Raw genomic sequence first — 23,051 nt, 5'->3', positions numbered from 1 at the left:
ATGAGTATTGATACTTAAAGTTAGTAATCTAATTAATCAAGAATTCATAATAAATATAATTACATATTTTTTTTACTTTTTACCTGAATTTATAATTACCTAAATAAACTTGTAATTAATAATAACCTAATTATGGTCTATCATCCCATAACTAAGACTAATAAATTTGATTAAAGATTATTTAAAACTGCAACAGTCTAGTTTATCGCTTTCATCACCACATGTGTGGAGATCATACGCACATACGATACATCTAAAAATACTTATTGGAAAATATTATCTTTTGTATAATCTCAAAAGGAATGAATATCTTTTGGATTGTGTGCTACTTGTTTTTCAACTTTATCGGCCAAATGGGTTATTTTTTTGGTAAGATTATGGCAAGTGGCTTTATGCATATACGCGGTCAGCACATGTAAACGCATCCTTTACTCTATTTCACCAAAAGTTTCTTTCCAGTGAAGTTGCCTTTAAACGATAACTCACGGGTTTTTATATTTCCAAAATCGTTCCAACTAGAAATTTGCTAGTGTTAAATAAATATGCTCTGTTCCTAAAATTGTTTCAAGTTGACATTGTTAATAGAAAAATATTAATGTACTTAAAAAAATAAGGATAAACACCTTAATGACGTTTAAAACGTATATTTTAAAAAAATATAATATGTGTTATAACTAAAAGAATAAAAAGTAAAATCATATTTTTATCATGGCTATTGTTAATACTAATTTTTTTCAGTTTTAATATTAATATTTAATGAATATGTTAGTTGTAATATTAAGCTCTTAAGTTATGAGCATGACATATATGATAAGAAGTAATATTATGAAAATTATTAATTCAAAAATATTAAGATAATATCATAAATAAATTTATATATTTTTAAATGTTGAATTAAAAATATTAAAAAAAATTGAGACACCAATTTGGACTTTGCATGTATATAAATGCTTCATGTGAGCACCACGTACATATTAAGGATATTAGTCCATAGATGCCGTCAAAACGAACCCTTTATGCCACTATTGTTAAGAAAAAATAAAAAATTAGACACTTAACTAAAACTATATAGGCATGTATAAACACAATATATAAATAAAAATAAAAAATAATAATTCCAAATATATTTTTTTCAATATTTAAGATACTTTTATCATTGATAAAAATATGTGTGATCTCTTTTTTCTACTTTTAAATTATATCTCAATAATCTCATACTATTTCTAATTAAACCATTCATTTCTTAATCAATCATTTTAAGACAATAATAAGACTAGAAAATATGGGTAATGTTATGATTTTACTGAATTGAAATGTTCGGTTAAAACAAAATTAAATAAGATTTTGTATCTTATATGACATGAAGTGCTTTCCAAAAAAATAAAAAAAAACAAACTTAAGATCTCAAAATAATATATTGCACTAAAAATGCTCTTAGAATAAACTAAGTAATGGATACAAAAATATATAAAGACAATCATCATATTTATCAAAGTCGTTAACAAGGATACACTGGTTTTAAAAGAAAAAAAAAACAGAGTTAAAAGTGACTAATATAGAAAAATTAAATATATATCTTATTGAATAGTCAAATTTATTATTTTTATCATGATTATTTTTCTTCATTTACATGAAAATATATATTTTTTCAGGTTCAGAAAAATAAAATAACCACACGATTATGTTTTTTTAGCTGCTAAATGAAATTCTTATTCACTTCGTCTAAAAAAATAATGGTATAATGAAATTGTGATATAAGAAAAGGTGCAGCAAAGACAAAAGTCGTAAAGTGTATAGAAATTTTAATTGAAATTTATTTTAATATTTATTTTATTTTATTCTTACAAATTAATTTTTTAATTATTTGATATTATTATTTTCTATTTTATTTATATTTTTTTTATTATTATTTATTTTGTCATGAATATTATTTTACTTTTATATTTATTTTTTTAATTTTTTATTTATATTTTTTTTATATGTGTATATAATTTATTTTATCTTTTTATCTACTTATTTTATTTTAAAATAATTTTTTATTTATATTTATTTTGTTCCTTCATAAACTTGTTTTATTAATCAATTATTTATTATTTATATTTTATTATGTAAAAATTAAACTAATATTTATTAATTATTATAATATAATAAAAGATGATACTAGAAAAATTATTCTTAACAAACGTTTGTTAATTTTTTTGTCATTTGATATTTCTATAATATTAATTATTTTTGCTACCTTACTATTTTTTTTATGATATTTCATTATATATTCATTTAATAAAATTTAACATTAAAAAATATATTTTAGTTTTAGTATGTAAAATACTATCATTTAAAAATAATAATATTGATATTTATTTTAAAGTAAGTTGATTTTTAAAATAAATAGTTATTTTAGTGTGTGCGCTTACACACATTTTAATATCTTAAAAGTTTTTTTAACATATTTTTACATATTTAATAATATGTTAAAGAATATAATATATTTAAAGTATTATTTTTTTTGGGGTTAAATATGTTTTTAGTCCCTTAATTTTCAACGAAAATTGGAATTAGTCCCTCTTCAAAACTTTGGACTAATTTAGTCCCCAAACTTTAAAAATATGTGAATTTAGTTCTTTTAACCAAATTTTGTTAACTTTATTTTATGTTTCAAGTGCGTTTCATGATAGCATTTGAGTTGTTTACACCATTTGACACATTTTTGCTTCAATGTTCACTGAGAAATGCGTTTGAAACATCAAATAAAGTTAACAAAATTTGGTTAAAAGGACTAAATTCACACATTTTTAAAGTTTGGGGACTAAATTAGTCCAAAGTTTTGAAGAGGGACTAATTCTAATTTTCCCTAAAAGTTAAGGGACCAAAAACATATTTAACCCTTTTTTTTATATAGTCTTTTTTCTATGATTTATATTACTTAATCATTTAATAAAATTAAATTTAAAAAAATATATTTTACTTTTATTACTTAAAATAATATTATTTAAAAAGTAATATATGTTTATTGATGAAAAAATATACAAATTTGTGATAAAAAAATTTTGTCTTAAAAAATTTATTATTAATTTTTTATTTGAACGGTTTCTTTTATTAATATTTTATTATTAAATAACGTTTTCTTAGCAAGAGGGAACAATTGAATGAGAACTAGAGAAGAGAAAAGAGTATATACAGTTCTCACAGTTAACTGAACCGATACTATTATAAGTTCAGTTTTTAAAAACTAAACTATAAAATAGTATACTGAACTTTTAATAAAAGTGGATCAGTTTTTTTTAAGTATAATATAGTATAGTTAACTATAGTACAGTACAGATCAGTTATTTTTGCCCAGCCCTAAAGACAATTATCATGTTTATCAAATATAGAAAAATTAAATATATATCTTCTTGAATAGTAAAATTTATTATTTTTATCATGATTATTTTTCTTCATTTACATGAAAATATATATTTTTTCAGGTTCAGAAAAATAAAATAACCACACGATTATGTTTTTTTTAGTTGCTAAATGAAATTCTTATTCACTTCGTCTAAAAAAATCATGGTATAATGAAATTGTGATATCAGAAAAGGTGCAGCAAAGACAAAAGTCATAAAGTGATTATATTCCATGCCAATTTCATTATTTGAAATGAAGAACGTTATAGATATAAGTATCATGAATTCGTTTTTTATTATTTTTTTTAGTAGATGAGTCTATACCCATTATCTTACGTTAATTTATTTTCACCTTTTTCCTTATCCAAACAATCTATTCCTTGATACAGATAAAATGTAAGTCTTGAAGTGTCACTCTCTCCCATAGAAAAATTAAAAGATAACCCTCACGAAATTTGAAAATTCAACCTAGAATAAGTTTAGCATGCATATACAATTAAGAACAGAGGCAAGCAATTTTGGGGTTGCCCTAAGTTCAAGGTAAGTTTTTTTGTTGGGTTTTTGGGGCTTACCTTGAACTTAGGACAGTCCCAAAATTGCTTGCCTCTGTTCTTAACCAATTCTAACAACACATTTCATTCCACAATAGCACAACGGACCACCATTGCTACATCCTCCTCGAGCACCACCACAGACCACATTACTGTCTTGCTTCCGCCACCCTCTGCATGACGAAGACGAACAGGGATGTATCTTCAACCACAACTTGGATTAAACCCTAAATACCCAAATTGATACCCCAATTTGTGAAATGGAATGAACTTTGGACGAACCCTAGAAGCACTCAGAAGAATCTCAATCCCTAATTCGATCAATTGAAAATCTGAATCTCCATTTTGGTTTAAAACATTCATTTTATTTTTACTAAAAAAATTGTTATCATCCACGTGCTTCACTGCCCCTGTTTCAGTCAGCTACATCGGTTAAGAAACTGACTACAGTGTGCCACGTCAAACACACACTAACGCCATTGGAGACAATTTAACAGAAAGGATCCAATTGTTCCAATTTTTATAAATTTGGGACCCAATTGACATTTTCAGAAACAAATGGACTAAATTGAAATTTCACGCGAAAATAGAGACTTCGTGAATGATTAAACCTATAAATTATCACTAAACTCATTTATAGTTTATCAATGGTTAGTATAGTCAATTTTTAAACCTCTATAATATTTCATGATTGTTTCTCGTCACACTTTCACTATTATTAATTATATATCATGATTGGCATGAATTTTAAATATTTATTATAATGGTTGACAAACTATGCTAATTTCTATTGGATGATAATTTGAATTTACATATTAAATGCATGTTTTTTAAAATAATTTTTGCATAAATAATGTAATACAATTTATTTTTAAAGTAAATATGACGGTTAAAAAATGTAGAAATAATATACATGAAAAAATATGTTATTAATATCAATATTTTTTAATCTCCTTTTGGATCTATGCTATTAATATAAATCTATTTGAGTCTTTCTTTCAAATATAGTCTAAAGAGACACTTTAAAATATGAAATAAAATTGTCAATCTGCAAATAAGCAGAGAAAGAGAGAGCTCGTTGGCTTAAAAAAATTTGACAAAAAACACAACTCATTCCTACATCAATTACGTTCTTACCCTTATATTTTTGGTTCGAAAAGAGATTCTATGATTCGAAAAGAAAAAGAAGAATGACTGTGAAATTTATTATTTCATTTTTTTTATATGTATAAATATTTGATTTTCCAGTTCTCTCTATATACATATATAATCGATTATCTATTTTTTATATATAAAAAAATGAATAGTTAATTATTATATGAATATAAATAATATAATTAATATGATATAATAAAGTAGTAATTGAAAAGACAGTTAGATATTACATTATCTATAAGTTTTTCTTGTGAAAAAAACGACTTTTATATTGTGTATTTGGAAAGCTTTGATGTAAAATATATTTATAAATTACACAATTTAAAAACAAAAAAATATTTGAATTACATAATTTGAAGGTTAGAGATAATTTTGATGGTACGATTCACAAAATTTCCAAAAGTAAAATATATTCCATATTAAATATTCTGAAAATAAATAAAAAACTTATGAATTGTATAATTTAGAATATTTTTTTAATAGAAGTTGAAAATCTTTGGATCTATGCAATGCGTAAAGAAAATACAGTGGTGCAGAAAGTAAACTCCCTACATCACAATACACAAGCTGGAAACTTGTTACTGTGACTCATAAGAAGACTATTTGCAAAGCTCAAGGCCCAAATAGTCTCAACAATTTTTTTTCACTATTAGCCCAATTAATGGTTGAGGCCTGTATTAACCACCAATTTGGCATTTTGGCAACAATAATGTTCACAGTTTTTATTAATTTTAGTATGGTTATTATTTTACAAATTATGATGAAAAATTGCATGAATAAATTAAATCAAATTAATTTTTGAGTATTTTTGTTAATAATATTTTTTTAAGTTGAAAATCTTGTATGATATTCTGAGGTCTTGGAAACTTAAACAGATTTCACATGTCAAATCACGTCATTAATGTCAAAAATCCTGTTCAGATTTTTGTGTTAAGAAACGCACCCGACCCCACACTCTGATCACCATTTAATGCACCCACGTCACACGTGCAGTGTCATTAAAACGCACTCACACTCACTCTGCATGCAACTGCCAAGTTTCACTTTGGAACATTCGAAAACGTTAGTGGAATCCAAGTGACAGCAGGTGAATGGACGCTCGTCCTACGTGGGGAGAGAAATTTATTTTCTGAGAAACACTCTTCCCACTCTTCTGCATGCTTCGTCTTCTTTCCCAAACTTCTGATTTCCAAATTCTCTACCTTCTCTCTAGAACCTCCATCTTCTCTCTACCATAACTCACTTTCTTCTTCTCCGATCCAATTTCAGAGACCGTAGAAGTAATCCAGACGTCCTAAGCTTTCCGTCAAACCGAACAAGTTCAAGTTTTGAATCTGGTAAGTTCGTGCCTTAGTTGTTCATTTGTAGGTTTCATGCAAAACCAAATCTGGTTACATGCATTTTCTTTATCTGAATCAAATTTTGATTCTGTAAATGGTTTTAGTTCGCAAGAGTTGAGTGATCTGAGGATAGAAGTGATAGTTGGGCGAATCCAGATTTGCACGTTAGGACGTTCGTTCACTACTGATCTAGGTAAGGGAAGCTTATTAAGTTTAATTCATGTGTATGTGTTGTGTTGTATGACGTATGTGAAATTATGAAGTATGAAATATGTATTATTGATCTTTGGTGCATGATCTGGATGATGAGATGATATATGAAATTTATGAAATGTGCTATGATATGAGTAGTTAAATGCATGAAGATTTATACTGAAAAATGAGTTTACTGTAAGTGAGATTTTGAATATGAAATGTTATGATAATGAACGTTCATTATCGAACGGTCTTTGACCGTTCGGTATTTAGTACTTCCCTTGAAAACAAAATTCTTTCATTTGGAAAGAATACTGAGTTAGGACGAACGCCCTCTTATATTAGTCTTACGTTTGAGCGTTCGGCCAAACGTAGGTACTCTGAGTGTTATGTGAGAAATTGAGAAGCTTGGAAAAATACAAATTTATATACTTAGTCATTCCTAAATAATTCTCTTCCCTATGATTATCTTATAAATTTCTATTTCTATTAATATTCCGCATCAGCGATGGGTCTCGACCCAAAGCGTTTGTTATGAGTGGCGCTCGGTCTTATACCGAACGCTCTTCCTTACACTTGATTTCCAAACATATGTAAATAGCGTTCGTCCAAATATTTAATAAATATCTATTACCGCGTTCGGTCATTGACTGGCGGTTAGTCTCTTTTATTAAATCGTACCGGGTATCAATATCTAAAAGCCTTGCGGTGTCTTTATCCATTTGTATTCGATCTAAAGTTATTGAACTTCAATTATTCTAAGTATCATTTGAATCGTTCTAGAATCAGTTCATTTAACTGATTCAAGTGGTCATGACGTCCGTCCTTGGAAAGACGTTCGTTTCCTTTCTTTCAGAAAGGAGAACTTCTCTGTATCATGTTAACGTTCGTCCTCATTATGAAGGGGGCTGAACACTCGTTCTTTTATGAAACTAAAATGGAGTATGAAAATGATGTTAAGTTGGAAAGTTATTGAGAATGAACAGTATTTGAGGTGAAACTATGGTTGTGGAATTTGGACGAGCGTTCCGTGGAGGAACGACTCTTGTATTGAGTATTGAGAATTGTATAGTATGACTATGGTAAAGCTACTGATGGCAGTTCATCCTGATGTTCCGTGAGTGCTCGTCCTCACATAGAGGAGGGCAGGTCATGTGTGAGAACGGCAGGAGGTCCTAGTCCTTTTGAGTACTTTGGACTGATAGGGCTAACCTCGGGTGGCAGCTGATGGACGTTTCCAGTTACTACATCACCTGCGTGCAAGAACGCCTGTAGATACATAGAACAATACAGTCCGGACGATCTGTCTTATAATAGTTTTGAATGACAGTATGTATTGTGATATTATTATAAATGTTGATATGTTGATATGTGTGAATGACTTGTGAATTAAATTCAATAAGTTTACCCTGTGTTCTTTCCTTGTGTTGTCGTTCGTACCTGTACGTCAGTCTTGTCTATGCAATGATCATCCGTGTGGATGTGAGCAGACGGAGAGGCGTTACTTGAAGAAACATTGGAAGAAGAAAATTTGGAGGACGCCAATCTGGTCGAAGTAGAGGTTAAAGCCGAGCCCTAGAGCGCTCGTTAAGTTTAAGTCTTTAGTATTTCTGTTTAGCTTTTGAACGTTCGGTTGATGTTTGTAAAACCGTTCGTCTTTGAACTTTGAAATACTGCTGTATGGTATTTACCTCTGTACTTAAGCACGTTCGGTTTTGGAAGTTTAAATTTTAGTGTAAGACTGCATGGATTAACTGTTAATTGTAATTAATTCTAAATTATGGTTATTACTGTATTTTGGGATGTTACAGATATCTTTGTACTTGTTTTAAAATATTTAAATACTACATCGAGTTTGAATATCTTTGACTGAGTAAAAATATTTTAATAACAAAACTAAAACAATTACGTTTCCAAACTTAAATTTTAACTAGACTCTGATTTTATAAGTACTCAAAATTAATAAAGTGATGAATATTTAATTGAATTTTGAAATAAATTCATATTTACATTATTTTAATTAAAAATTATGTGTAGGTATTAAGCTGTAAAAAATGAGATAAATGTTAGTGAAAATCTGTTTATCACATTTATTCAGCGCACCTTTCATTGTTACTTAAAAATATATTCGAAGGTACAGAATTATAACTAGAATTTATCATGACATGGAATTTATAATTAAGTAGGTGTGATATTATAAGATAAAAAATTGCAATTATGTGTATGTCTGTATGAAACAATATAATTTAACATATTTAGCATCCAATAAGAAAAAACTATCTGTGCAACATTTAGATACAACCCAATCAGTTTAATTTACTTTATTTATATGTTGCATAAACGTATTGGTGATTCCTTTGATAGAAAATAAACAAAATCTACTTTATTTGTGATTTTTTTTCTTAATAGGATTTATTTTTTATTCATTAATACATTGCCAAGGAGAAGTACAATCTGCTTACATTTTATTTATAACAGAATTTTAAATTTCTTGTTATAGTTATTTATATTAAAATATGATGTAAAACATTCATTTAATAAATACTTAACCTACAGATTCCTAAACTTTTCATCCATAATAAAAAGTACGTAAAAAATATATAACAAAGGTACTGTTCACGTTTACTAAACAAAACAAACTATCGTTAATTATATTTCAGGGCAATTCAAATTTTTTCCATTTTATATAACAATAATTTTTTTTCCTATAAATGTAGCAGTACATGCAATAAAAATAGACATATATATATATATATATATATATATATATATATATATAAATTATTATCAAATAATAAATATAAATTAAAATGTAGAAACTAATTTAAAATTAATATGATTAATTAAAGATTTGGTGAACAAGTCAGGTTAGTAAAACTCTACATGATAGATAATAACCTACATAATATAAGTTCACATCAAAACTCTACGATAAAGATATTATAAATAATATTGTTGAAGTTATGCATTCATAATTACATTTTTTTTGTGATTTTTTCATAAATATTTGACTTCGGTGTTAAAGTGTATTAATAAATATATTTTAGATCTATAAATACTTGGACTTAAATGAAACATATCAGCCTTCAAAGTAGGAAGATTTGATACAACTAAAAAATCATAACGAATGAGTATATTGTGTGTTTAAATATAGCAAAAACATAATACTACTTGTATTTTATTTTACAAGAATATTAAGATAGATATGAAAAAGTAAAAGTTGTAGAATTTTTTGTTGCTTACATAGATTTTAAAAAGTATATCATTGTATTTAAGTTAACAAATATATCATAGTTAATAATATGATATGATGATTAATATGTTAAGCAAATTAACTTAACAAATAAAAAATATCGCATCATTAAATATAACTAAATTAATACGAGATGTAAATTCATTTTATCTTTATAATTTTGTGAATGTATAACTTTAATTTATGTAAAATGTTTAAATATACATTTAATTCTTTAATTTCACAAAATTTCTTGATCTATTATTATATTATCCAATTTTTATAGAAAAATGTGCATGTCTGTCAGTTGTAATCGTGCCAATCACTGCTTAACGTAAAATAATAATAACAACAACATTTAAGTTTCATGTTGATAAGTTATTAACATAAAATATTAACAACGAAGTTGAATATAAGAGTTAACATATTAATTAATAATCATGGAATAATTATTTCAATTTTAAAAAATTGAGGGATAGATTTTTTATAAAATTCGAAATTACAGGAACGGATTAAGTTATTTTAGGGCAGAAAAAGATCATGTAACTTGACATTTAAAGAGGATGATCAATAAATTATTTTTTAATAATAAATAAAATATGTTTTAATAACGACTTTACACGTCAAAGTCACCTCCCAAAATTATATAACTTAAAAAATTATTGAAAATAAAAATAAATTTAAATCCGAATAAAAACTAAAATTAAGGAATAAGTTATTATTTATCAATATACTCAAGAAGGACGGATTTTTTTGGATTGAAATGTGCTTTTACCTTCCCAATTTTTTCTTTATGTGTATAAAATTTAATGTATAATTTAAAATATTTTGTATATATTTAGTATCTCAACAAAATTTATATGTTTGGATAAAAATTTTGACGCTCTCAAAATAAAATATTTATGAAATAAAATATTCGAGTTTAATTTCATTGAGTGGAATCATATGAAATAGCTTGTAAATCCGGGATGAGATGAGACAACGACTTGTGTCCCTAGGCGAATTCGGATAAACTAATGTTTAATATTATACTAAATAAGGTATAAACTAAAAAAAACTAATCTTACCTTTGCACAAAATTTCAATTTTAAAAAGAATGCCAAATCTGGGAGTTCATCATAACTGCTACCGAAGACAGATAAGAATTGAATTTTCATAACAAAGGGAAGTTTCCAAGAACCTCAACTATTCTACATTACAATTCATATTCTGGTACTACTTAATTAGTTTATTGTTCTCAAATCCCCTCTGTCGTTACCTAAAAAAGGAATAAATAATACCCTTAAAACCTTTTGAACTTTTCAATACTAAGTCGCTTTCGCTTTAGCCAGTTTCAACGTTTGAGGTTTTTGGAAATTCATTCATAGTTTCATAATCTGGGAATTCAACGAGGTAATGCATTTCTTCTCCAGTATATATATGTTTTTTTTTTTCTTTTAATTTGGTTGTGTTACTTTGCTGAGTTGAGTAGAATCTGAAAGACTGCAAATTTGGTTCAGGGTTTGGTTCGTTGTGAACTTGGTGGGTTTTGTTAGAAGATTATTGCGAACCGACCTATTGGGGGTTGTTGGATGTTTGTATACAATTCTAGGTGTACCTTACTTCCAACCAATTTGGATTTGTGTCAATTAATTGGATTGCGTTGTATTTGTTGACTTTGGTTTCGAGACTGCGAATAATCTCGCATCCATTGCTTGTAGGTTGTTCTAAAGGACGTGAGATTTTCAATGTCAAGTTTATGAGATAGGAAAATTGAGTCTCTAAGTTGGGGGGTTCTGGATCAAGCTGTTTAGCACATATAATTTTTTGTTCATTTGTTGGGAGGGTATTCAGGGTAGCTGCAGAAGGTTCATGGAACTAGCTCAGCATAGAGTTAACGAGAATGGGTTGGGCGAGGACAGTGAAACTTCTGCACGGGTTCCTCTCAGGGATCGCCGTGTCTACCCTGGCAATCCTGCAGGCTTGGTGAGGAAGAGGGCTTATATATTTGACGGCACCGGGAACTTTTATAACAAGGATTGGGATCTGGCAGACCTTTTTCAGAAAGAAGAGAAGCAACTGGAGTTACGGGAAGGTAGAGGGAAGGAGTTTTCTTGGTACCATGTGGAATTACCGAAAGGAAATCAGAAGTTGTCACAATCTGCAGAAGACCTGATTGGTGTTTTCTGCCCCCCATTGAAACTCCAAGACATTCTTTCACTTGTTAGCAACGGACCCTTTTGTGCACATGTAGATGGGGCGCTTGTCTTCCGTGTTAATTCGCCTGGTCCTCCCTCCAGTGACTTCACATTTAGGATTGCTGCTAGAGTTAGTGAACATTCAGTAATTACCGTGTCATTGGGACGTGTTCCCAGGTTAGGCTTCTCACGCGTGGGTGAATCTCTTCTATCAGAGATTCCTAGTCTTGAAAGTTCCTCTTTAAGAGGTCAGCAGGAGGAAAGAGGGGGGATAGTTATTAAGGAGCATGTTCTTGAATTCTTATTGACTATGAATCACTCTGAGGAAGCTGACAACCCTGTGCCCAGATCTGTCTCAAATCTTGTAGTTCACATAATTGACACACATGTAGATCAGCTTCAAGATCTTGTGACTAAGCTTGAGATGGAGTTGGACTCTGTGGAGCTGGACTTGGATAAAGGTAATTTTCATTATACTCTCCTGATCCTCGCCCTCCCTATTTGTTCTCAACTTTCAGTACTCTTCAGAGTTTCAGTAGCAAATTTGTTCTATTCCTGATTCCTGAAAGAATGCCTCAGTTTTTAACTTTCTGTAAACTGACTTGGAAAAAACACTGATGTGAATTTAGACATACTCTGTGGCCATTCTAGTATAGAAGAGTCAAAATTGTCTAGCAGATGACATTTTGAAGTTTCTGATGATTGATTTGTTTGATATTTTTACCTCTGATTTCATTCTACAAATATAAGTTGTTATATTTGTGCATGAGAAGAGATGAAAGAAACCAAGTTGCCAAATAAAAGCGTTACCCCAAAGCCTCTTTCTGATTGTTTTTTTTCCATGTCTGTTAACTGAATTAAATGATTTCTTTATCTAGTATCTTAATGATGCTTCTCCTTCGAAATATTCTATATGGTGCACTACTAGTCTTTTCATTTTGGGCTTGTTCATTCTTGCATTGATCTCAATGGATTATTAATCTAACGGAACAAATTACTAACTAATTATCAGTTAAAGAGAAATGTAAACAACACACTTTTTATTTTGAGTAAAGTCCATGTAGTAGCAGTACCCACTACATAGGGATTGGGATTGTATCTCAATGGATTATTAATCAGATGACGCAAATTACTAACTATTTATCGGGAAAAGAGAAATGAATAACAAACTTTTTTTTGGGTGAAATCCATGTATTTCACCAAATTTTGTGGGAAGTTCAAAAGATTTGGTTCATATTTTTTCGCAGTATTTAGGCATACGTTTAGTTAATGGTAATATGATTACTGATTTTGTGAAAACCTATATGTGTGTGTGTGTGCCCATACATTTCAAGGCTCTCTTAATATATTTTGACTCCAAAATATGGCATTGTCATCCTTGCACATGCATCCTTGTGCCTCCTTTTGTTAAGTGTAGTGTTTGAGGTTATCATATGCTTGGCAAATTGTTCGTATCTTTAAATGTTTTGCCCATTACTATGCAATGAGGAGGCCAAGTGGATACCTTTTAGAGCATAGTGTTTGACAGGAAGTGACTGTTTTTGATGGACATCAAGTTGTTAGTTGTTTACTCCTCCTTCCCCTAGCCAAAAGGTGAAAAGAGGGAAGTAATTCCTTGTATAGCTGGTTATAGTAAACTTAAATTTCTGCTTCCAAGATGTTTTGTGGAAGTTTCTTCTAGACAACTTCCTCGATGTGCTATATTTTGAAATGGTTTTATAGAATTGAGTAAGGAACAATTGTTCTGCGTATTGTAGGTGGTTATGCTCTGAAGAAACAAATGCTAGATGACAGAAGATTCCCCAAACTGCATATTAATTTGCAGCGTCTCTTGCAGGTGATACTTCACTCATCTGTTCATTCCCTCTTGTAGAAAGCATCAAGCTATAAATAAATCTTATTTAAGCTCATTCTATTAGTTGATCATGAATAATTAAGCATCTTATTTTTTGTGATCCAGACATAAGGGTTGTCAATTTCATCGTCATATCATAGTATATTCATTGGCATCAGGATAGAATTGTCTTTTGAATTCAGAGATGCAGATAGATCTGGAAGAGGGGAGGTATAAAAAGATAGTTACGCCTTTCATTCTGCATGCAGGAAAATAGGGTGTTCATCTTCCTTTTGTCACAATTCTAACTCCTTTCTTAAAATTACTTTCAAAATTAAAAATAGTAAGACTTTATGTAAACATAATTGCTACTGGAAAATGATTCTGCTTTATTGTATTAGGGTGGAAAATGAAGAAGGAAAGAGCAGGTTGTCAGCATATATAACAAATTACATTAATTAGTACTGTTACCATGATTGGAATGACATGACTGTTTCCATCTGATATGTTCTCATATTTATCGAATCAAAATTTATTTGTATGAACTAAACTTCCTTTTGGTTTTGTTTTAATTAAACTCTATTCAGGTGATTGCCCATGGAGAGCAAGTATATCTCCGAGTCAAAGAAAAATGTTCTTCAAAAAAATGGTTTGCCAGTGATGATCTTAACTCCCTCGAAGAACTAATTGGAAGGTTAAGGAGGATGAAGGAGAATGTAGGGTTTATAGTAAATCGTGTCACAGCAATTCAGGCCGGTTTAGACAGCTGGCAATCGGAGCAAATAAACAGGAAGCTGTATTATCTCTCTTTCCTTTCAATAATATTCCTCCCTTTGTCGATAGTAACAGGAGGTTAGAGCATCTCAACCCGGTTTCTTTCTTTTTCTTGTTTCTTTACATGTGTTTGGAAAAACTTAAATTCCATATCGACTAGAGATAGCAAGAAAATATTGTATATAAGAAGAAATAATTTTCATCAAATAAATTGGTTTTGTAAGGTTGAGTTAGATTTAAATCTATAACAGTATTAGAGTCTTCTCTAGATCCATTAAAGGGGTCGCTCACCATGTTATCCACATACCGTATTGGACACTATTGAGAGAGACAAATTCAAATCTTACTTTGACGGCATATAATGCCAAAATATTTATAAGTGGAGATAATGTTTCACCGTAAGGATTCAGTTAGAGTTAACTTCCTTTTAGAGAATGTTTTAAGTTGGTCCCGCCATCATGCAAAACTTAATTTTATTGTTCACTTCACTACGAAACAAACTTTTCTCTCAAACCTCACATCTTAATCTGACATTTTAAGCAACTTTTCTCCTTTACGATTACACATCACTAGTTTTTACTTGTTTATAGAAGTACACAATCATGGTCCATAGTCCACAACAAATTGCATGCTTAGATTCATGTCAGTTTTAATAAAAAACCGCGTCCGTTTTTCCTTTGATGGAAAAGCTAATTAATTAGTTTGGATGTGATTTTTTGCCTGTAAACATGAAACCAAACAGGTTAAAAGATTTTTGCACGGATATTTACTGGTGTCTCACTGAAACTCCATAAGCACTCCGTCCAATGGTCAACTCTTATTAACCACAAATGCTTAATCATAATATATTTGTTATGAACTTTTTTTTATCAATGTCCACCGACCATTCCATACTGGTTTGATTTTGTTATTCTTGAACTGTGATTGCAGTCTTTGGCATGAATGTTGGAGGAGTTCCATGGACAGGTCAAAATGCCCCAGAGCTAAAAGATGGTTTTCGCAATGTCATCTTACTCTGCGTTGCAATGTTATTTCTTGTACTGCTCTGTTTCATTTTCCCGGCCCTTTATACTCGTATAGCTGCTGCATGGCGAAATAAGAGGGCTCTGAGAAGAAACTGGTCACTGAACAGGAAGTCATTGCTGAGGAGATCATTGAGAATGGGAGATCAAGACAGAGGAGGCTATCTGCGGATTTAATGGTTCATGTCATTGCCTATTTCATCTACGAATGAACAACATTTAAGTCGATCAGTACATACATCTGTTTTCCCAGAATGCCTCGCTTGAAAGCCATTTTATCAGCTGCTTTTCAAAGACACATACATAAGAAACTTAATAAACTGACAATTGTTGTCAGTAAAACAATCATCTGAAGTCTAAATGAAATTCTCACGAGCCACGACTTCTCAGGTTGAGTAAAATGGAGATTGTGATTCTTTCATTGTTCCCTTCCCCCACGTTTAGAAGAGGGTCCATTCCTTTCTGTCATGACTACATTTCAAACTTGTACAGTGTAACTTTCTTTTTTGGTTTAATTTCTGATATTATTAATTGTCACTGATAGATCATGCAGAACCATGCCATATCCATTCCCAACAATTCAATTTTATTTATTTATTTACATTCTTTAGTTCTTAAATTAGTTTACTTTTAAGATAATCCTTAATTATTTTTTTATAATTTGAAGTAAGACATATATTTAATCCAACAGCTTCAATTTTTTTCCTTAAATAGTAATGACGAATTCTTGCATTTCATCCGTAATTTTTTTTTTATATTAAACTCTAATTATTTGAACAACAAAATAATAAAATTATAGCTACTTTTTATGAGTTATATTTTATCTGAAAGAACTTTAAAAACTGTACCATTTTTGAAGTGTGATTCACACAGTTAGCTGTGGTACTTTAAAGAAGATTAACAAAATTGGCAATATTATAAGAAAAAAATAGAAAGAAAAATTGGCAATATTCAGGCTGCCCTAAGTCTAAGTATGAAAAATAGAAAGAAAAAAATAAAATCTCTACTTAAAATTGCGAATATATAATTTATTAAAATTAACAATTCATCAGTATTTACTGTATCATAAACATGTACTGCATTCCATCTAAATATAGAACTATGACACTGTCAAAACAAAAGAGTACCTACCAACCAATGGAGTTGTGTGCGTGGTAGTCCTACGTGCCACATAACCCAACCAAACACCCGTGACGACACCGTTTGGAGTGATCATCTAGAACCTTCCTAGTCTGAGTTTCTCTATCATTCAAAGTAGAAGAACTAGAACAATCTGCGACCTTCCTCTGGAACCGACACCGTTTTCTTTTCTTTTTTTCTATTACAAGCACCAAAACCCTAAACCCTTCTTCTCAGAGATATAAAAACACATCTCACCACCTTCACGTATCTCCATTTACTTCTGATCAATCTCCCCTCTTGGTTATGGCTGCCGTGCTTCGCTCTCTCCGCCGCCGTGATGTCTCCTCCACCACCTTCTCTGCTTATCGCTCGGTAGCTCCTTTGCCTTTTCCCTGCCTTCTTCTTTTCATTATTTATATGATTACTTGTTCTGATGGTTGCTCCATGTTACCTGGTTTTCCCGATTTGATATAGGCCTTAACTATTTCTGTTTCTCATGTTTTGTTTTGAGCTATCTATTTATTGATTTTGATCATGTTTTGGCTAGAATTGTTTATAATTTTAGATTTCTATTTTTCGTTATTCTAATTTTTTATCTTGTGTTTTCTTGGTTGTGGGATATCGATGTGTCGCTGCGTGCAAACTTATGGTTAAGGAAAAACATCTATAGTTCACCAGTCCTTATGCTCTAGATCCTTGAATTTGAGTCTTTAGAAATTGTGTTATGAATGTGAATTTTATGCCAACATTGTATACGGCTTATATAAGCAGTAATTGTACTGACTGAAGTTTTTTCTAAATCATCCGTGTTTTAGTGGACTTCGTAGCTGCTCGATGATAGTGCTTTTTGTCAGTTTTAATCTGTGTTTTTCATGAATCATGGCCTGCTTTTCTAGCAATTCTTTAATTTCTTTATTCTACATCTAACCTTAAACCTCGTCTCCCTTCTTTTATTTTTTATTTTGGACTTTTGGGTACCCAAAGAAGTACTCGGGTTATTGTTGTCATTATGCCGTTGTTCATTTTGAGTTGTGTTCTGAATAATGTGACAACTGTAGTTTTGGTGGAAGATTTTTCTTACTTTCACGTTTTTGTGCAGTTGACGAGAAGCACTAAGCCTGCATATGTAGCTCAGAAGTGGTCTTGTTTGGCTCGACCATTCAGGTGCGATTAGTTGTTATGGTTTGTTAATAATCCTCCTCATCAGGTGTTGATCAAAATTATTCACTGTGGTTTTTCATCTTCACTACAGCTCAAGACCTGCTGGAAATGATGTCATTGGTATTGATTTAGGTACAACTAATTCATGTGTTTCCGTCATGGAAGGAAAGGTAACAGTAATGTGTGTTCACTTTTGGATTGTTTGTTCGTGTATGTATGCTATTTGTGCTGACTCAAGATATATCTTTTCAGAACCCCAAAGTTATTGAGAATTCTGAGGGTGCTAGAACAACACCGTCTGTGGTTGCTTTTAACCAGAAAGGGGAGCTGCTTGTTGGTACCCCAGCCAAACGTCAAGCTGTAACTAACCCGACAAACACTGTCTTTGGTACCAAGCGTTTGATCGGTAGACGATTTGATGATCCACAAACACAAAAGGAGATGAAAATGGTTCCGTTCAAGATTGTTAAGGCTCCAAATGGTGATGCGTGGGTTGAGGCTAATGGACAACAGTATTCTCCTAGCCAAATTGGTGCTTTTGTTCTCACCAAGATGAAGGAAACAGCAGAAGCTTATCTTGGGAAGTCAGTTACGAAGGCGGTAATTACTGTACCGGCTTATTTCAATGATGCTCAAAGGCAGGCAACAAAAGATGCTGGTAGAATTGCAGGTCTTGATGTGCAGAGAATTATCAATGAACCCACTGCTGCTGCACTTTCATACGGAATGAACAACAAGGAGGGTCTCATTGCTGTTTTTGACCTTGGAGGTGGAACATTTGATGTATCCATCTTAGAAATTTCGAATGGCGTGTTTGAGGTATGCTGATTTGTCTCTTCTACGTCTTTCATTCCTTCTTAACCTGTCAAAATTAATAATAGGACGAGATTGTACTGACATCATCTTCGTATTAAGGTGAAAGCAACAAATGGTGATACTTTCTTGGGAGGAGAGGATTTTGACAATGCCTTGTTGGATTTTCTGGTGAACGAATTTAAAAGAACCGAGAGTATTGACCTTTCAAAGGACAGACTTGCACTGCAGAGGCTTCGTGAAGCTGCTGAGAAAGCCAAGATAGAGCTGTCTTCAACATCTCAAACTGAGATCAACCTGCCTTTCATTACTGCTGATGCTTCTGGTGCTAAGCATCTGAACATAACATTGACTAGATCTAAGTTTGAGGCCTTGGTAAATAACTTGATCGAAAGGACCAAGGCACCATGCAAAAGCTGTTTGAAGGATGCTAACATCTCTGTCAAGGATGTTGATGAGGTTCTTCTTGTCGGAGGGATGACTAGGGTACCCAAAGTTCAAGAGGTGGTTTCAGAGATATTTGGAAAGTCTCCCAGCAAAGGTGTAAATCCTGATGAGGCAGTTGCCATGGGGGCGGCAATCCAAGGTGGTATCCTACGTGGAGATGTTAAAGAGCTACTGCTCCTGGATGTAACTCCGCTTTCTCTGGGTATTGAGACTTTGGGAGGTATCTTTACTAGGTTGATCAACCGCAACACAACTATTCCCACTAAGAAGAGTCAGGTAATCCTTAATGCTACTAACGATTGCTTTAGAAAATTCTTTCTAATTTAACATTGAAATCATACGTATACAGTCAAGGTTGTTTAGTTAAAGTTCCCCATGAAGTATTGTGTATCTACTGCAATATATATACACTGTTTAGGTTTAAATATACAGGCTCTTCTTCTCCGGAGTATGCATTATTGCTATGTTGTTGAATCTTTTCTGAGCATCATTGTTTCAGGTCTTTTCAACTGCAGCCGACAATCAAACTCAGGTCGGTATCAAGGTGCTACAAGGTGAGCGGGAAATGGCTACAGACAACAAAATGCTTGGAGAATTTGACCTTGTTGGTATTCCTCCCGCTCCCAGGGGTCTTCCTCAGATTGAGGTCACGTTTGACATTGATGCCAATGGTATTGTTACCGTCTCTGCCAAAGACAAGTCTACTGGGAAAGAACAACAAATCACCATTCGGTCATCTGGCGGACTCTCGGAAGATGAGATTGAAAAGATGGTCAAAGAAGCAGAATTGCACGCTCAGAAAGACCAAGAAAGAAAGGCTCTTATTGACGTTAGAAATAGTGCTGACACTACTATATATAGCATTGAGAAGAGTTTAGGGGAATACAGGGAGAAGATTCCCAGTGAAGTGGCCAAAGAAATTGAGGATGCAGTTTCGGATTTGAGAAAGGCGATATCTGGGGATAATGTTGATGAAATTAAGTCTAAGCTTGACGCTGCAAACAAAGCTGTATCCAAAATTGGGCAGCACATGTCAGGTGGTTCTAGTGACGGTTCCTCAGCCGGTGGTTCACAGGGTGGGGACCAGGCTCCAGAGGCAGAGTATGAGGAGGTCAAGAAGTGAGGCAAGGAAGGGTTACGTCCCACTACATTATGATGTATTGTTTAGATCATAAGTTAGAGAGATGAATCATCTTTTTGTCATTTAGCATATCATATAAGGTCACTTATTTTTGTACTAAAGGTTGGAGTTCATTTTTTTTACTTTGAGGCCTTTCCTATGTGTAGTACTGGAATATGCTCCTACTTGAATGACGATATTCAAAGTTTTGCCTTCTCGTGCCTTGCCTCCGCAGACGAAGCCAAACTTCCAACAATCATTCAATTCAAATTTTGTAATATCACTGAGTTATGGGAGTTTTAGTAGCACTTGATCAGTGAGAAAATGTTTCGAAATATGAATAGTAAAAGCGATTGGAATTATTAATGAGTACCGTTGCAGTATAACACTGACATGGCTAGTATGTTGTGTGACTTTTCTAGTCATTGAGTGTGTATATAAAGTGACTGTTAGCAAAACAAGAATAAACATGTCATTCTCTTTACTTGCACCATTTTACCATCATATCTGATATACAAAAGTGAGTTTAGAGAAATATAGGTTTATTATATTTTTATATGCATTCCAATCATTACATTTTTCTATAATTTTTTCTGTTTATTATGAATTGTGTATATTATAATTATTCATGTGTATTTTTTTTTGTTCAAAATTTATTGTTGTAGTACACATGTTGTGTGATTTCAATATTTTACTTTACTCGTTTTAAGGTGTGTATTTTACAAAATTAAGTTTTCCTCTTTTAAGGTGTGTATTTTACAAAATTAAGTTTTCCTCTTTAGAAATTATATGGAACATTTTATTCATCAAATGATTCTAATCTTAAAAAAGATAAATTTATTACGATTAGTGAGCCAAAGTATTATGTTTTTAGTTTCTATCTCTATCTTTAAGTTGATAACTAGAGATCGCAACCAGTTGGGTGGGTATCGATAATGCTAAAAAATATATCCACAAATATTTTAAAAATATATTTTTATAAATTAATTAAATTTAATTTTATAAATATAAATTAATGTTAATTTTAATTAAATTTAACTTAATAAAATATAAATTGATTGTTTTTGTGAATAACGGAATATATGTGAGTATGCGGATTTTATTTATAAGTATTCACGGATACCAATTATCCATAGCGGATTTTATTTATAAGTATGCGGATTTTATTCATAAGTATGCGGATTTTTATCATCTACTAGTAATGGATTAGATTATGTAATTAAAACTTTTATGGAATTTTCTCCAATTTTTTATTTAAAAGAATAAAATTTTACATTATTAATTTATTTACACAATCATATCATTTGAAAAATCTAAATATAAATTTTACATGTATATAGAAACTAAATTTCATTTTAATTTAGGTGGATCAAAATGATTTAATTTTTTAAAAAAATAGAACTAAATTTAAACAATAAAAATACATTACCAAACAAAAATATACGACTAAATTTATACTAATATAATGACATTTGATATGACATTGTCGTGTAATATAATGTTAGTTTGATATATGACAATATTTTTCTTTACAAAAAATTAAAAAATATATAAAATATAAAAAATAATTAAAAATATATTTAAAAAAATTAAAAAAATAATGACTTGATGCATGATACTCTCTTTAACCGTGTTAGTACGACATTAACGATAACACTTACTTGTATTAATTTTTAAAAGATATATACTCAATAGGTTAAAAAATAATTGAGAGATCTATTTAAGAAAAATAAAAAAAATAAGAATCTCTCAAAAATAATTTAACCTAAAAAATTATTTTCATTTACTATTAAAGTTTTAAAGATAAATGAATTTTAATTTTGTATCCAAATTTAAAACTTAAAAACATATTTAACTATTATATATATATATATATATTAATAATTAGTATAATAAAATATAATTTAAAAAATAAAATAAGTTGTTCAAGTTTACTTGCCTTAATTTATATAAAAATTAAAAGGATATTCTGTAAGGATGATGTTATTTTCACATCTTTAAACCAAAAACATGACTTAAAATTCAAAATAGAAAAAATGTACATGTTTATGTTTAGAGGGTTAAATGACCCATCTCACAATATTCTATTTATAATGAAAAGCTTATACATACATACAAGATTAAGGAATTTCTACACATATTGGTGCAGAACTAAATTCAACTTATAGATATTTCCAACACTTTATCTCTATATTTCCATTTAATGATAACACACAGATATAAATATTATAACAATATTTTAAATAATAATGTTTTAATAATATTTATTTTATTTTTTAACTAAAAATCTCAATATATTCTATTATATAAAAATAATACACTCACAGAAAATATTTTTATTTTACAATTTTTTTGCAATATAATATTATATATTAAAATTTTAAGGTAAATAATTAAAATATTATTACTTAAATTTATAAAGTGAATGTTTTTTCTTTTTCACAATGCTAAATTGATTTGGTTTGCCAAATGCACAAATATATATTTACAAGAAAAAAGAGGGGTAAATTGGTATTTTGTCCAATGCCACTGACTTTGTTTTCCCTCTTCTTAATGTTTTTTAAATTTTCTATTTATTACAAATTAGAAAATGGGACTTAAAATAAAATATAAAATAATTTATATATTACTTTATTTATTTATTATGAATACACATGAATTCTGCTTTAATCTTGTAACTTAGTAGAGGCCTTGCATCTCTATAAATGTCTTTTAATTAAAT

The 23,051-nt window shown here is 30.3% G+C and overlaps 2 protein-coding genes across 4 annotated transcripts; both read left to right on the top strand.

The window, feature by feature from the left end:
• Positions 1-10,937: 10,937 nt before the first annotated feature.
• Positions 10,938-16,229, top strand: LOC108343587 (uncharacterized). 3 transcript variants are annotated; one of them, XM_017581951.2, is made up of 6 exons: positions 10,938-11,251; positions 11,359-11,450; positions 11,560-12,497; positions 13,794-13,873; positions 14,458-14,722; positions 15,575-16,229. In XM_017581951.2, the coding sequence occupies exons 3-6, from the start codon at positions 11,711-11,713 to the stop codon at positions 15,841-15,843; spliced, it is 1,401 nt and encodes a 466-aa protein (XP_017437440.1). In that variant the 5' UTR covers positions 10,938-11,251; positions 11,359-11,450; positions 11,560-11,710; the 3' UTR covers positions 15,844-16,229. The 3 variants fall into 3 exon arrangements, with proteins under 3 accessions (XP_017437440.1, XP_017437441.1, XP_017437439.1); XM_017581952.2 differs by lacking the exon at positions 11,359-11,450; XM_017581950.2 differs by having other exon boundaries at positions 11,359-12,497.
• A 698-nt stretch (positions 16,230-16,927) lies between these two features.
• LOC108343167 (heat shock 70 kDa protein, mitochondrial) lies at positions 16,928-20,546 on the top strand. The gene is made up of 6 exons (XM_017581272.2): positions 16,928-17,160; positions 17,888-17,952; positions 18,041-18,119; positions 18,202-18,768; positions 18,865-19,485; positions 19,709-20,546. The coding sequence occupies exons 1-6, from the start codon at positions 17,092-17,094 to the stop codon at positions 20,330-20,332; spliced, it is 2,025 nt and encodes a 674-aa protein (XP_017436761.2). The 5' UTR covers positions 16,928-17,091; the 3' UTR covers positions 20,333-20,546.
• Positions 20,547-23,051: the final 2,505 nt, after the last annotated feature.

This window comes from Vigna angularis, chromosome 6 (assembly GCF_016808095.1).
Source record: "Vigna angularis cultivar LongXiaoDou No.4 chromosome 6, ASM1680809v1, whole genome shotgun sequence".
Lineage (NCBI taxonomy): Eukaryota > Viridiplantae > Streptophyta > Magnoliopsida > Fabales > Fabaceae > Vigna > Vigna angularis.
Note: the sequence above shows the minus strand (reverse complement) of the source record. Positions and strands in the feature narration are given on the sequence as shown.

What these genes read in the sequence shown, in the direction of transcription:
- LOC108343587 (XM_017581952.2), top strand. Translation starts at nt 11,711, where the DNA reads ATGGAACTAGCTCAGCATAGAGTTAACGAGAATGGGTTGGGCGAGGAC. An exon ending in ATTTGCAGCGTCTCTTGCAG is followed by an intron (nt 13,874 to 14,457) that starts GTGATACTTCAC and finishes AACTCTATTCAG; the next exon opens with GTGATTGCCCATGGAGAGCA. An exon ending in TTTGTCGATAGTAACAGGAG is followed by an intron (nt 14,723 to 15,574) that starts GTTAGAGCATCT and finishes CTGTGATTGCAG; the next exon opens with TCTTTGGCATGAATGTTGGA.
- LOC108343167 (XM_017581272.2), top strand. Translation starts at nt 17,092, where the DNA reads ATGGCTGCCGTGCTTCGCTCTCTCCGCCGCCGTGATGTCTCCTCCACC. An exon ending in TGTTTGGCTCGACCATTCAG is followed by an intron (nt 17,953 to 18,040) that starts GTGCGATTAGTT and finishes TCTTCACTACAG; the next exon opens with CTCAAGACCTGCTGGAAATG. An exon ending in TTTCCGTCATGGAAGGAAAG is followed by an intron (nt 18,120 to 18,201) that starts GTAACAGTAATG and finishes ATATCTTTTCAG; the next exon opens with AACCCCAAAGTTATTGAGAA.